The 15,829-nt window shown below is 43.4% G+C and overlaps 1 protein-coding gene and 1 long non-coding RNA gene across 2 annotated transcripts; one reads left to right on the forward strand and one right to left on the reverse strand.

Annotated features, from left to right (window-relative positions):
- Positions 1-7,893: 7,893 nt before the first annotated feature.
- LOC120640967 lies at positions 7,894-10,099 on the forward strand. The gene is made up of 4 exons (XR_005662069.1): positions 7,894-8,059; positions 8,950-9,091; positions 9,530-9,609; positions 9,711-10,099. It is a non-coding gene; the product is annotated as an uncharacterized LOC120640967 (long non-coding RNA).
- A 2,378-nt stretch (positions 10,100-12,477) lies between these two features.
- Positions 12,478-15,180, reverse strand: LOC120640118. Its single transcript, XM_039915998.1, has 4 exons — positions 14,954-15,180; positions 13,885-14,156; positions 13,000-13,218; positions 12,478-12,886 (listed from the first exon to the last, which is right to left on the reverse strand). The coding sequence occupies exons 1-4, from the start codon at positions 15,178-15,180 to the stop codon at positions 12,795-12,797; spliced, it is 810 nt and encodes a 269-aa protein (XP_039771932.1). The 3' UTR covers positions 12,478-12,794.
- Between the last annotated feature and the right edge of the window lie 649 nt (positions 15,181-15,829).

Below are 15,829 nucleotides of genomic sequence, written 5' to 3' on the forward strand. Positions count from 1 at the left end.
ATAGAATTAAATATACTGCTAGTATATATAATATGGTATGAAATTCATATATTAGTTGTACTATTCAATGTACAATAATGCGGTGAGTAGAATAAACTTCAAGTTATAGAGCTTATGTATTCAATACATAGTTGAGTAATATATCAGTTCATCGTCAGTTTAAATCCTTCAGGATAAATTAAGAAGCGTGTATATTATTGTTCATGTGCTTCTTGGAAAATTATGTTTCCATTCTACCTACTAGGTAGTAGTGCACACTAACCTTCATGGTTACTTGAGGATTTGTGGAAAATATCATTTCAGATGAATATTTAATAGGCAATATAAAGCAATTATTTACGATATCTAGCATGTAATTCTTTAGTTATTCCATAAGATTAAACTGATTACTACAGGTAAAATATGCTACAAGCATGTGGACAAAAAGATAAGGTGAGAAAACCTATGCAGAGGTAAGAAACACCATCTCTTGAATTTTCCCTTCTAGTCTGGGAAAGATACTTAAATTAATGCTATACTTCATGTTTTAAAGCAAACGATAATAGCCTACTCTTCATGAGTATAACCAAATTCTTTGTGAATATAATTAATAATGCAACTTATGTCAAAAATTCTATTTATTTATGGTTTAAAGGGGTGAGTATGAAACTTCTTTGTCTCATTGCATCTCCCCCTGAGACTAACATCACTTCTAGAATGTATTTTATTTCCTTCCACTTCTATGGCTTATGCATCTTATGATTGCATAAATATTATTTTATATTGAGCTTATGCACATTCTTCTCGAATTGCAAAAATGTCTACATGATAAACAATATATTTCTTCAAAAAAACATATTAAGTTTGCATAACTTCATGTTATGTCTAGCTCAAATAATTATTTTGCTTCTCAAGAGTTTACTGCTAGTAAATCATAATGCCATATTGAAAAATAAATTTGTTCTGGACCAATAAGCTAAAATAACTTTCAGAGTTATATAGCATCTCTTCTAGAAATTATATGGTGTAGGCTTCAAACCAATATTATATTTCTTCTAGAAATAATAGACTTCATGTGACGTTCTATATTATTTATGCAATTGCTACAAGCACACTTCATATGTTTAAATGCATGAAGTAAATGCAAAATTAATTATGATTGGTTAATCTATTCGATAGATATTTCCCAGAACTTTTCTAGCAAAATATTTACCTCATTCATACAATTGCCAGAAAAACATATAAAATAATACTCTCAGGGGTATTATGTCTAAGGTTCTTCAAGATTGCATGAATATCTCAAATTACAAAATGCGAGTGTAACTAATTTGTCTTCAAGACGGATTATCCTGAGGTGTTTTTCTTCTAGAAAAAAAACTTCAAAAACCAAAATGCCATGGGGTTTGTCGTAATATTTATACTGATCTCCAATTCATTTGCCTTCAGGGTGTACTGCGCTAAATAAGCTTGAGTGTTTGACTACACTATTTTATATTCGTGAGCTCTCCTTCATGGATTGTTTGCTATGGTTGCCTATTACAGGCTGCTTGGCTTGGTACAACGCACGTCACAAAAATCGTCTCCTCCGCCTGTCTCCCTCTCACCCGCGTGCAGCGTCGGGTGACGTGGGATGCGGAAAGAGGCATGCGCTCTGTCGCTTGAAGGCAAACGAATCCCGAGAATGCGGCTGCAGGCCGACGATGGGAGTCGTTTGATGCTTGCGGCCTTGCAAGGCAGTATGCACGTGCGCGTGCATGCGCTTTTTGTAGGCGGTCAGAATTAGCATCATGATTTCATGATAATAGACCGACGGTGCAATGCAGGGCTGTATCTCTACTATGAGCTAGCACTAGTGCAGGCACATTTGTTCGGATGACACCGGCTACTCTGCTTCGTGCAGCGTATGGCTACGGGCGTTATGGAACTGCAGTTCGACTGCAGGTGAGAGATAAAATTCGGGTGGATGATGCTTCAGGCGGCGATGGCGAGTATGCGCGTGCAGGCGCAATCGCGGGGGTCGGGGTGAATTTGGGAAGCTCAACTGCAGGTGAGTTTGATTAGAGCGAGTTCGGCATTTTGTCCGTTAGATTCAGCCTTGGAGGTTTGGACGATGGTGGCGTCTGCAAGATTGCCCTTCTGTGCCAGGTTCAAGCTGCACTTGACTTCAGGCTATGAGCTGTGCTACAAGCCGAGGATTTGCATAATGGTGTATCTGCGAGATGCTTGTGTGCAAGTGATCTTCATGATCTTTGTTCAGAACTATCATGCCTAAGGCAATGGCAAGATCGTTTTAGCTGCCATCCATCATGCACTTGGCACTGCACAAACAAAATTCCACCCTTTTTTCATGTCCTTATATATCAATGACGTACAGCAACATGTCTCGTGTCCGTGTCCAACATGGAGATCAATTTAAGTATACGACTTATTAAGTTTAGCAAATTAAATCTTCTAATTCAATGCTTGGATTCACAGATCTAATTTACTAAAAAAATTTATACTGTGTTGTTTTATTCAACGAACGGATTCGAAGCCTGTCGCGTAGGACAGTTTGGCAAGACCGGAGGACCTGCCTGCGTGATGACGAGTCGGAACAGATCTGATCGCTGGCGACGTTGAAGTAGTCGACGTCGTCGAAGTAGCCGATGACATGGACGATGGCGAGTCTGCCGGCGTCGAGCTTGATGACGACTCCTTCGGCGCGTGTAGTCGATGAAGAGCGGTCGTGCTGATAACGTGTTGTAAAACACGTCGTCAACGGTTGGATCTTCTCCCTCTCACGCCTCTCACGATAAGCACAAGAACACAAGTAGACAAGATACAATGTAGGTGGAGCTTCTCTTTATTCTTCGTATTGATCATTTACAATGAAGGTCTCCCTCATATATATACTTCGACCTATGACTAGAATTTTAGTAAGAGCCCACAAACAACCGGACATAGACTAGGACTTCTAGTCCTCCTTTCCTTCTATATGTAGTCCGGTTGTTTTACAACAGTCGGATGTGTCAGAGATTATGAAGGGCTGTGTTTATATCCGTAAAATGGTGGTAAAAAGGGTCACATCTGACACTGTAGCAAATTGTAGCACTTTTCGTTTGTTTTTGGTAATTGTTATCCTACCATAACCTAACTAGGCTCAAAAGATTCGTCTCGTCGTGTAAATCAAAACTATGCAATTAGTTTTTTTATTTACCTACATTTAGTGCTACATACATGAGATAAAAGATTTGATGTGATAGGTGAATAGTGAAGTGTGGAGAGAGAAATTTTTGGAACCAAACACAGCAAGGACTCGTCGCTGCTCCTCCGGGCACTGCGCTCCGCTCTACCACACGCCTGCCGGCTCGAGTCACAGTTTGGCGTGGCTCGACAATGACGTGTGGGGGCGGATTAGATGCTGGCCCAGTTGTCAGGGACTGGTGGGTAGTCGCTTGCAGGTTACGGTGAGACGGTTGCGGCAGTTTCATTTCCTGCTTCGGAGTTTGGGCTGTGTAGGGGAATTGACGATAGTGACCTTGGGGCGGAATAGCTGGTCTGATTGCTGGCTCTGAAGATCCGCCTTCATAGTTCCTAGTACGCTTTTTCTGGCTGCTGAGTTATCGCTGTACTTGCAAGAGCCAACGCTCACGGCTCACCTCCAGCAAATATGATGCCCCCTTGTATGAAATGGAAGTCGTTTTAAATTTGTTTTAAATCAAATATAAAAGTCGATGGAAATTAGATTCATCTTAAAATATAGTTTTCTAAAAGTGTATATATGGACTATATTTTATAATTTTTTCTGGCAAAAAGATAGTGGTCAAAGTTGTTTTTGAAACCATGTCGATGTATGAAACGACTTCTTTTACCAACCTGGAGGAAGTATATTAAATATGCTCAGTATCATCCACCAACTTTTAGATATATATCATTAAAAATTCGACTTTAAATTTATATCATAAAAATGTTACTTATTACTCCCTCTGTACCTTTTATTAGGCGTATTAAAAAATTGTATAATGTATGCAGGACTGAGGCGTGCCTTAATTCGCGTGGAAAGAATATATGAAGCAAATCGGCATGATGAAAGAGTAAATAGCGATGTCGACACTGGCTAATAACTTGCGAGGGATCTATAGGTACTTGGCGATAGCCAATCACACAAGGAATCTGATGTGACCATGAGGCCTAATTTGAAAACAGGAGGAGCTAAATCCAGGGAATGAAAACCTCACATCGAGAACTAATATCTTATTATTCAAACGACATCCCATGGATTGCCCACCCTGAAAAAGGTCAGGGTTCCCAAGAGGAATTGAGTTTCCAAACTGGTAGCCCTGAGAGTGCAAAGGGTCAGTAATTAAACTTCCTTATTGGTCTTTTTGGTGACTAGGCTCAGGTATCTCATGTTTAACAAAAGGTCTCAAGGAAGTAATTATTGTAGTCTTATTACTTCACTGCTAATTCCAGCTTCAAACACTCTACAAAAAGGCATTATGTCAAACACATCATAATCATCGCTTCCAGGTATCACCCATAACAACGTTGTATCATTCTCAGCAGGAATTTGCTCACCTGTTGGACTACGTTCCTCCAGACACTACAGAAGTCGTGAAAATCCCAATGTGTGTCGTACCTAGGGCACATGATATGTCGTGGTGCACCTCTGCCACGCTAGCCATTCCCACTATTTCAATTTTCAAACATTAAAGATGCTCACTATGGAGGAGAGCAGCAGAGGTGGCAGTGGTCGCTGGTAGGGGTGGAATCGAGCCGAGCCTCGACTTTTTTCGAGCTTTCTTCGAAATCAATATATTCGTATTTATTATAGTCTCCCGTGTTGTTTGATATGCAACTTCAAATCGAGCATAACGAGCCGAGCCGAGCCAAGCCTGCCAAAATTGACTTTTATTCCAAATCAACTAATCTTTATTTTAAAAAAAGAACGAACGTAATCGGAGCAATTTTAAAACGAGCCACCGAGCCAGCTTAACGAGCTTTTTTTTCCAGCCCTAGTCGCTGGGTTGCGCACCACCGGGCTCTTTTTTGCTAGATGAAATTTTACTTCATGCCTTTGTGTGCTCGGGTCAGGCTATTGGACGAGTTGAGTTGTTTTGGCATATAAAGGTACAGTTGAACATAATGGCACCAAACTATAGCATTACCATGCATCTTTCTATGTTATATATCTCAAGTTGAATTTTTAATGGTATATTCTAAAGATTTGTATGACTCAATTTTTTTTCCTTCGGATGACAGGGATAATTAATATTATGGGTGGAATGGAAATGTAGTACCAAACTCTATATTTAGGATACATACAATGGTAATTAATGAACCGTTTGTATAATGCCACGTACGCTGTTTTTGCTAAGTTGAATCAGAGAGAAAGAGGAGAGAGAATGGTGCTGTCGTCTCACGAGAGGACGACTGCGGGTCGTGCTCCCACGCTAGTCGATAGCTTCAACACCGTTGTAGTGCACACACAAGCTGATAGACTATCTTTATTTATGTGTATATGTCTAAAATTAAATAATACACAGATGATTTAATAGAGGAGCCTTTGTACTATTGTCTATTTTGTTGTCTTCGTGCGGCATTTGAGAAGCTCGCAGACGGCTGCCGTCTACACTGTTGAACATGCCGTTATGTGCAATATAAGTTCCAAACCATGCACAACTTACTTCTTCATTACTAGATCACATGTGCACATAGTCAGCCTGCTTCTTCATGCCTCTCTATGATTTCTTCACTTTGCTATTATTCTTCCTTCTTAATGCTCATATTAAGATTTATCTAGTAATGGCTAGCGGTCAACAATGGATGAGATGACATTGGGATCATCATAAAGCAAGTCGACCAAGATTAGAGCTTAGATCATGGACGACTTTGAAGTTGAAGATTAATACAATAGGTATAGAAGGACGGCTTGTGGCAGAGGTTAGCATTGAACAATGACTAATTGACTAGTTATGTGCAATGAGGCTTCTCTAGTCAAGTGGTGGATGACCCTAAGGGAGGATCGATGATGGGAAGAGTAATCGGAGGATTAATGGAGGCAGTGGCGGACACAGCACAAGCGGGGGTGGGGGGGGGGCTCTTCCCCTTCCACCTTAATCTTCACCTCATTTTCCTCTCTTTTTTGTCCTCCTTTCTTCTTCTCTTCCATTCACCTCCTGCTCCAATGGAGTTTCATGGCTGTAGATCCGCCCCTGAATGGAGGATGAGGTGGACGAAATGATAGGGGAAGATGAGTGGCGAGATCGTCACCAACTGTAGTTGAGGCGACATAATAATTAATATACTGAGTTGACACTCTTTATTTATTAAATTTTGCCACCAAGATAACATGATATACTAATAAGTGCCTAGAGTAACAAAAGTATGCATCGATGAAGGATAGATGATATCTAACAAAAGGATTTGAAAGGAAGAGAGAGAGCCAAGAGCCAACAGTCCATCCATCTTCTCATATCTCTGTTCATCTCCTCGTACTTGCTTGAAAGCTCCAATGATGTTAGAAAAATAGAGTTACTCAGAGCTGTACCATACCGTCTCACGTTCCGTCATTGAGGTGGCATTTGGATAGCAACTAGATGTGGAAAAAATATGCGAGAAGGGATATAAAGAAATTGGTTTTGATTTGGGATATATAGATATTCCGTATGGAATGGAATGTAAAGAAGTGGGTTTGGATTTGGGATACATAGATATTTCGTATGTAGGGAACGAAATATAAAGAAGTGGGTTTGGATTTGGGATATATATAGATATTCTTGATACAACTTTCTATGACTAAAGATGCGTTTGGTTGGAAAGCGGGATGGAATAGAATGGCTCCATCCCATATTTTTAGAGTGGAATGGCTCCAGTAATTGTTTGGTTGGAGGAACGGAGCCATTCCATTTTGTATTTGGATCGAAGGACGGGGCCATTCTGTCCTTTGTTTGGTTGGAGAACAAAAATGGAGATATGTTTCTGGTCACCCACTTCTCTCTTGTGGTGAGTTTACCACCAGTGCACAACCATAACCCACGTATAAACAATGAAACAATAGCATATATCACAATTATATATATATATACATATATATATATACACACTGTATAGGGTCCGACTAGTGGGAGCCAACGCTTCCAATCTCTAAATACAATTCCTGCAACAAAAGAAGGCCAACCAATGTGGCCATGTCGTCCGTTTTTTCCCGACCGTTGGATCAGACGCGCGCACGGTTTAGATCGGGCGAATCTCAGCCATTTTGCAAAAAAGTCCTCGGACTTCACAGAAATCAACCTGCGGTCCTTCTCTCTTCCTCTTTCCCCTTCTCCTCCTCAACATCGCCGTCGCCGCCGTCTCGCGAGCCCGCCGTTGTGCCCTCCACCTGCCGGTCCGCCCGCCGGCCTCCGCCCTTCGCCTCCCTCCTCGAGCTACGCCCCACCGCTCGATCCTTCGACTAGCCGCGACGTCCCGGCGCCTCGCGAGCCCGTCGTCGCGCCCTCCGCCTGCCGCTCCCAGCTCGCCCAGCGGACTGCTGGCTCGCTCTGCTCCTCTTCCGCGCGGCGCCCCAGTGCACAGAGGCAGAAATCGGGGCGTGCGCAGCTAGCCAGGCGTTGGCCCCAGGCCCGCGCGCGGCCAGGCTGAGGCCACGGCGCGGTGGTTCACGCGAGCCGGCGGAGGCCGACCACCGAACAGCCGCGCCGATCCGACGGGCCTCCCTCGGCCGTGCGGCCCGGCGTTGCTCCTCAGCCTGGCATCGCCTGGGCCGTGCTCTTGCGCCGCCGGCAGCTGCCGTGTCTGGACGCGGCTCGCCCTCCACTTGGCCGCCGCCCTTCCTCCTCTCTGCCGCGCTCTGCTCTATGCCTGCCGCACGGTCCGCTGCCCTCTGCCGCCTGCCTGCCCGCCGGCCACCGACCTGCGCTCGCCCGATGCATTGCCGCTGCTGCCGGCGACGCGATGCAATAAGCAGGCGTTGGCAAGTTGTGCCTGCTGCTGCAGTTCACCGACAAGCGCTTCCAGTCTGTCCACGACCTCAGTCCTCACCATCGGCGTCGAGTTCGGGGCGCGGATGACCACCATCGAGCTCCAGATTTGGGACACGGTGCGTATGCCTCCCTTTCTCTCCGCCCTCTGTTGCTACTTTCCTTCGTTCGTTGGTAGCAGCAGCCGCCTCCTCACGCCATGTCTTCACTGCCGTGGGGAAGAAATTGAGCATCGCTGCCACCATAAAGAAGGCAAGCACTCAGCGCCCACCACATGCTCGACCAAATGCTTACAAGGTTCAGCTCTGTTAAGTATAAAACCGAGTTCAAATAGAACAAGTAGTTATGTCAAATATAGAAATACATGTGGTCCGAAGATTATAACAAAACGGTTGTCGTGTGATTTGTTAACCAACTGCAGGACCATCAATGAGGGGAACCCAGCACAAGTCACGAGAAAAAAGGAATGATCTAACAAAATGGGGCATTCATCTGCTGCATGATTTCCAGGGATGAATAATGATTAGTGGCAAAAACAGTGTGTGAGAAAAGGAGAGAATGAAACCTGCTGCATCTCTTCATCTGGATCACTCATTGGTTCAACCCATGCAACTGTTACATTTAGACATCTGCCAAAAATACCTTGACTTAAAAGCTTTCTGTATGACTATATCTAGCTCCTTCAACTGGTTGTGCATCACGTTTGAATGCTCCTTGATGTGGATCTATAGCAGTTTGGTCCTTCCTTCTCTATGTGTTTGCTGCGTTTGACAAAGGATCATACTCTGATCTACAACTCATTTGTATATCAAAGTGGATTGGTCTAGCAACTGTAGAAGTAGGACCTAGGTAGCAGGATTAACTTCTAGCTTACCTCCTGGAAGTTTGCTTTCCTGTCAGTTGATGCTAACTTGTATTTCTTTACTGTAGACTGCATCTAAAAACTGATTGCTTCTTGGTGTGATAATATGTGAATGATTATTTTTGCCTATGCCATTTTGTATTCCAGGCTATCATCCCATCGTCATGACAGGCCAAACAAGGATGATGATGAATTGGAGAGTATGAAGAATGACAAGGACACTAAAGCTCACCTGGACAACGCTTGTCTTTGCACCTACAGCCTTGCTGGCAGCCAAGTCTATGATCTGGTACTGCTGGTACCTTCCTGAGCTCATGATATGAGTTGTTTTCAACAATACACATATCACATATTTGATAGTTAATATTTCACATTTCTGCGATTGTTTTACTACTCCTAGGATATATCCTACCATTTCTGCTTGCCTGGTTAATCATGTACTTGACCGGTCGAGTATGATCGCAAACTGGTATTTAGGATGTCCAATTGCTGTGGCATAATTTTCTTCCATGATGAAAACCTTGCGGCTTGCTGAGCTCTAAAGTTGCAATATAATGGATATTCCTTGTTCTTTGTCAGTCGCCCCCACGCTGGTGAAATTCGTGTTAGCTAAACATTCTCACATTAGGCCAATTTTCAGTTCGAGCTACTGTTATATGAAATGGTCACGTGACCACATGGATCATCGATTCGATCTGATGCGATTATCTTTTAACATTACAAGAAGGCCAAGAATCATTCAGATCCATAACTAGATCATACTACAGAGGGCGGCGTTGGTGCTCTTTTGGTCTACGATATCACCAGGTAATTACATCCCAAAGTTTGCTTGGGCAGTCTTTTTATGCTCACCTGAATCATGCTGATAGTACCATTGGAATCCATGTTGGATTGATTCCACAAGGAAGACTTTCAATCACCTCGTGAGCTGTCCGGAGGATGTGAGGCAGCACGCCAACGCCAACATGACGATAATGCTGATTGGGAACAAATGTGATCTGTCTCACAGGCGTGCAATGAGCTACGACGAAGGCATGCAGTTTGCAAACGAACATGGCCTGATCTTCATGGAGGCATCTGCAAAAACCACACAGAACATCGAGGAGGTCATGCTTGGTTCTGGTGTATTGGACATATGTGCAGTTAAGAACATTCAAAATTTTCTCATCTGGATATTTAAACGAAGGCATTTGTTAAGACTGCTGCAGCATTCTACAAGAAAATTTCATTACTTTTCCTCTGCTTAGGAAAAAACATAATGAGCCCCTTCGATGTTACTTTAAGCATCATTTACGCATATACTCATGTACCTTCTGACTTATGTTCCATGTTTACTACATACGGATTGAAATCTTACGAGGTCCATCGAAGCATAAGTCTCTACTTCCTATCTTGTACAAAGCTCATCATCTTTTCCTAAGAGCCTTTATATATGGAAAGGTTGGAGTAATGATAACCAAACATAGAAGTTGGAACCTAAAGACCTTACACTCATTTAGTTTCTATAATTAATGCCACCAACATATATATTGCACATATTTGTCAAGAGACAAGCATTCATGAGATATTTCTACAATTGGAATTACTTTACAAAGCTTCATTTGTCTCATGTTCGTATATGATATCAGTAATTTTTTCATGCAATGAATCCTATCACAAATATAATATTTCTCTATTTCAATCATTTGATCTATTCCATCATACATATGGTTAAGATTTCTGAATCACTCTGCTTGAAGTCAGATATTGTGGTCTACTCTGAATGATGACACCCTGGAGAATCATGCTTGCTATTCAATACTCTTAAATATACCAAGTATGGTTGTAACACTTGAAATTGCCTTATCAAAAATCATGCAATCAGTAAAGATAAAAGATTAGAAATGATGAGAGCAGTCTGAAAATCTGAAACAATAAATATTCTATGCACGAACTAAAGCCCGCATCAACTACAAACATATGATGCGAAATACAACCTACACACCGGCCGTACGCGACAACGCCGTGACCAAATTTCTAGTAAGAAACGGAAGCCCCGGCCAACTCGAGACAGGCCCGGCACCTGACGCGAACCTGCCAGACCCGACGCGCGTCCACTGCATGCGCTGCCAGCCGCATCCGCTGCCTGCGCAGGTCAGGGAGAGAGAGAGTAAAAACATGACTTTTTCACGCTGATTTTTTCACAATAACTTTTTACTCTGGTATCCAGTTCGCAAACGATTTTTACCACTAGATTACTAACTTTTTTTATATCATATGAGATCCATTTTAAATAATTTTTTTAAAAAAAATTAAAATTTCAATCTAGACATCATAGATACCCATAATTATAATCATAGATGTATCTGTGGCATAGAAACATATGTGTGGTGTCACAGAAACATATATGAACATATGTGCAAAGGCAAAATACCCTCTGCATCTAGTTGGCTCATAGAAATCACAGTAGCATGTCATAGAAGACAGCGATAAAGGTCATAGAGGGCAGATCATAGAAGCTAGCGATGATGCAAATCATTTCATGCTCTATGCAGGGTCATAGAAACATGTGTGCAGAGGCGTAGACACATGTATAGAACCGCAAAATAACAACTAGGGGGATGGGGGAATTTAAATTTTGAATATAGTTAGCTCATAGAATTTGAACTTCGGATCTTATTGACCCATAGAGATCACACTGTCCTGCAGATCATAGAAGGCAGGGATACAGGGCTTAGAATGGTCATAGATGGCAGTTTATACTATATACATGTCATAGAAAGTAGCGATATGGGTCAAACACGCATGAAACCAGAAATAACACGTATAAATATTGGCATATAATCAGACGTCCTTTGCAGAAATTTGTATATATACATATTCAAAAATCATGCATAGAATTTGAAAAATCAGATGTGAGATCAATGCCTTTTGTTGGACTTTTAAATTTGAATCCAACTACTATAAAATCGTAGGCATAGAATGTTGTGCACATTGGTGTAGATACCAATATTAGCGGGCATAGAATCTAGGACGAGCAAGCATATAAATTGGATGCGCTCGACTAGCATATAATCCTAGTGGCAACTAGCATAGAATCATTCATAAAAAACCTCTACGTTAAGGAATTTGAAGCATTCCTACACGTAAGAATTTTCTATGACCAGTGAAATCTTTCGACCTTGTTTTGGCAACCATAAAAGCCTATAGATTTTAGTACATAAGTATTAAGAATGCACATCCAGTGATGAGTCCAGCAATTTGTTGATCATTTCAAATCATAGAACCTTAGCCTAAGTAGCGTAGGAATACAGTCCAATTTGTTCAGGATTTCATATCACATAAACTTAGCCGAAGTAGCATAGGAATACAGTCCAACGATTTGTTGATGATTTCAGATCATAGAAGTTTAGCCCAAGTAGTGTAGAAATACATGCACGGATCCTTCGCATAGTACCCCGTCTACCTTTTGCTAAATTTGAATGTGCAGAGGTTCCGTGGAGCATTTCAGCGCATAGAATCTTTAATCTTTAAGACTCGAGCATGTAAATCTATATTCACTTTGAATTGCATACTCAGGTTGCATAAAAACAGAACATCGTTGTCATAGAAACCTCAAAAGATTTAGAAAACAAATCAAATATATTTGAAAAACACAACCAAATTCGTGTTTCGTAGAGATTGAACGTTGGCATATACACGCATGAACTTGAACATTGGCATATAATCAAACGTCCTCTACAGAAATCTGTACATACACGAATAAACCCAGACATAACAGCTAGGGGATCAGAAATTTGAATTCAAATCTATTTAGTCCATAGAAATCAAAGTACCGTGTCATAGAACTAGTGTATATGATCTAGTGTCTATTTCATTGCATTTGGATTAACAAAGTCATACAACCCAAATGCATAGAAACCATACAACACATTCAAACATCATACACGGTGGCATCAATCATTCACAGTGTGCATCATCACTGTGCTCCTCTGCTTACCAATACCTGTTGATCAAGCACACGAGCTGCGCAGGTGTTTCTGCTGGCCGCCTGGCACCCCACAGCCTCCTTGCTCCTGTTGGTTACTTGCACGAGTTGTTATACCTGCAACATAAGGAGACATAGAGCAGTACAGACCAAAGAAGGAAGCTTGGGATACAAACACCAAGCAGCTACTGGTTGCATAATCATGAGCAAAGGACCGGCCTGCTGCTGACCTGATGGTGTGAGACAAACTGAAGAGTTGATTGCTCTATGCTGCACTGTGTTGCCCATCGACTGAATTAGAGAAAAACCAGTGCCACTTGAAAACCAGAGAAGCAAGCAACCAAGCAAGCTGAGGTCGCTGCAGAGAAGAAACAAAGCAACGACGAATCGAGCGATTGCTGCAACGAACACCAACCAAGAACTGTCGCTGTCCACCGGAAGACCAAGGCCTGCACTGAATGTTGGGATTTATAGGATTGAGCATCTGGACGTCATCGAACTGAACAGATGCGCAAACAGCACTCCGAGCTCCACCAAATTTCAACAAAGGTAATCAAATCACACCCGAATGATACAAGATTTGGGTCACAACCTCACTATATCATTGGCAATCTATTCCAACTGAGAACACCCAAAAAGATTGAGCCTTTAGCTTCAATTTAACAAAAATCCCAAGAACCTAAAAAAGGATGAACTTTGGGGGAAACAAGAAATTCAAGGTGCTCGATCAGGGATGTGAATGGGCATCATCCTAGATTTGCTCACACATGTTCTAGCACCGGAACTCCTCAAGAACTTCGACCCAAATCGGGGCGAAATGCGACGAACGAAAAATCACCCTAAATTCATCCGAAAAACACAGAAAAAGAAGAACGCTCGAGGAAGATAAAAGGGGTACAAAATCATGGCGGCCTCCTTGTGGTGATTTCCTTGTGTCCAGGGGATGGAAAAAATCAGGCAATCGATCCACTCAAGACCCAATAGAGGAAAGAATAACCATCAGAGAGGGGATTGGACAACGGCTGGAGCGGCAGGCAACGAAGGCGTGCAACCATACTAGGGATTGAGGAAGCTGGAAGAGCGAGTCCGCGACGGAGAGCGTCATGAAGGGTAACCTAGTGATGGTGCCGCCGCGCGCGGAGGGGGCCAATTGCCGGGGCAACTCCGCCCGCCGAGGTGCCACCGGGGGCCGCCGCGCACGCTCCTCCTGCCGGGGACCGGGGGCAGGAGCGCCGCTGCGTGCTGTTTTGCTCGCCAGGATCCTGGAGTCTGGGCGCCGTCACGCTCCCAGGCGCCGCGCTGCGAGGAGCGATAGCGGAGCAGGTGGGGGAGGCGGCCAGGGCAACAGGGGGTGGGGTGGGGGAGCTTGGGTTTGGGGGTGAGCTGCCTGGTTTATATAGAGTGGGCTAATGGGCTGGCAATAGATTGGGCCAGGCCCAATGACAAGTGGAGGGAGGGAGCTGGTTGGCCGGAGCTTCGATTTGTTATTGAAAGCCTAGGCTCCTAATATATATACTATAAATATTAAAAGCTTGTTTCTTTGGTCCATATAAATAACAATTACCACCAGTGCAGCCATATAAATTAAAAGCTTGTTCCTTTGGTCCATCTAAATAACAAAACAAAAAAAAATCATAATCAATTTATCAGAAAGCAACAGAGCTGAGGATGTGCTGCAATTCCTTGGACTGTGGAGAAGAGGATGTGCTGCAATTCCTTACTATTGTCAAATCGAGTTGAGGATAGAGGCTTCGATTTGCAAGAAACAAGAGAAGATGAGCATTACCAACTGTGTAGAGGAGGGGATGGTGGAGGAGAAGGCCACGGGGACCAATTTTCCTCACCTGGACCTGCGTGCGGCAACAGCTTGGAGCTCTGTGGGTGGCTGGTGGTGGCAGGAAAAGAAAGGAATGGACAGAGGAGAGAGGTGCGGAGGCAAGACACGGTTAGAGGAAAAAGGATGAAGGGGTGGAGCCGGCAGTGCCCGGCGGCGGCGCCCAGCCGCGACCCGCGAGGCAGCGTGCTCCTCGCGCGCGGAAGGGGAGGGGGCTGCCAGCGCCCGGCGTCATGCTCCTCACGCGGGAAGAGGTGAAGGGGGCCTGCAACTCGAGCGGGAAGGGAAGGGGGGCGACAGTGCTGTGAGGGGTCGGGGGAAGAGAAGGGCGGCAGCAACGGGAAGATTACCAGTTCCCCGCGCCTAAAAGAATGGCGCGCGCAGGAAGAGATGGAGAATGGCGCGCAGATGGGAAAAGGGAGGGGGAGCGGTGAGAATGGAGGAGGAAGCGGTGACTGAACGGATAACGATGGCCGGGGAGGAGCGAGACGAGCCCGGAGCCGCTGCGTTCGACCGAAATGAAGGAACCGCGCGGTGCAACATCTAGCAGGAATATTCCTACTTTGGATGGCTCCATCCCTGATGTCCATGAACCAAACACTATAGAAATTGGAATGGAGTGGCTCCATTCTACCTCATCCTACCAACCAAACACACCCTAAATTGTCTCTCAAGAATTGAAAGGGGAAATCGATGGATCCCAATCTAGCTAAAGACAGACAGTGTTCTCCAAATGTCATATCGTAACTTAACTTTCCTCCTCTGCTGGGTTAGGCCGTTAGGGTGGCTGGGAAATGAGGATCCTATGTTCCATTCCAAAACCTTTCTACTTCCTATCTCTCGATCCAAACGCAGGTTTAAATATATCCATATTCTCATATCCTATTCCCACCGTTCATTTCCCTATTATCCAAAGCAACTTGAATGGATGAGCTCGGTAAAGGCTGAAGATGGATCTAACAGAGAGAAGATCATGGAAGAAGAAATACACGAGCCCTCGTATCTAGGAGTGGTAAAGAATCTTAAATTTTAGCTTAGAAATACAAAAGCCAAACTTTTATTTTATATAATTTTGAGCTAAAAGTATATAAATATCAATTTGAATTATAAAGAGAATATTAGGATCACGATTTGTTACCATCTGTACTCGTACAGAGAATCATCACTGTTAAAAGGAATGTGCATACACGTTGGACATTGGCCCTAGTTGGTGAAAAGTTATTGTT

This window comes from Panicum virgatum, chromosome 7K (genome assembly GCF_016808335.1).
Source record: "Panicum virgatum strain AP13 chromosome 7K, P.virgatum_v5, whole genome shotgun sequence".
In the NCBI taxonomy this organism is placed as follows: domain Eukaryota; kingdom Viridiplantae; phylum Streptophyta; class Magnoliopsida; order Poales; family Poaceae; genus Panicum; species Panicum virgatum.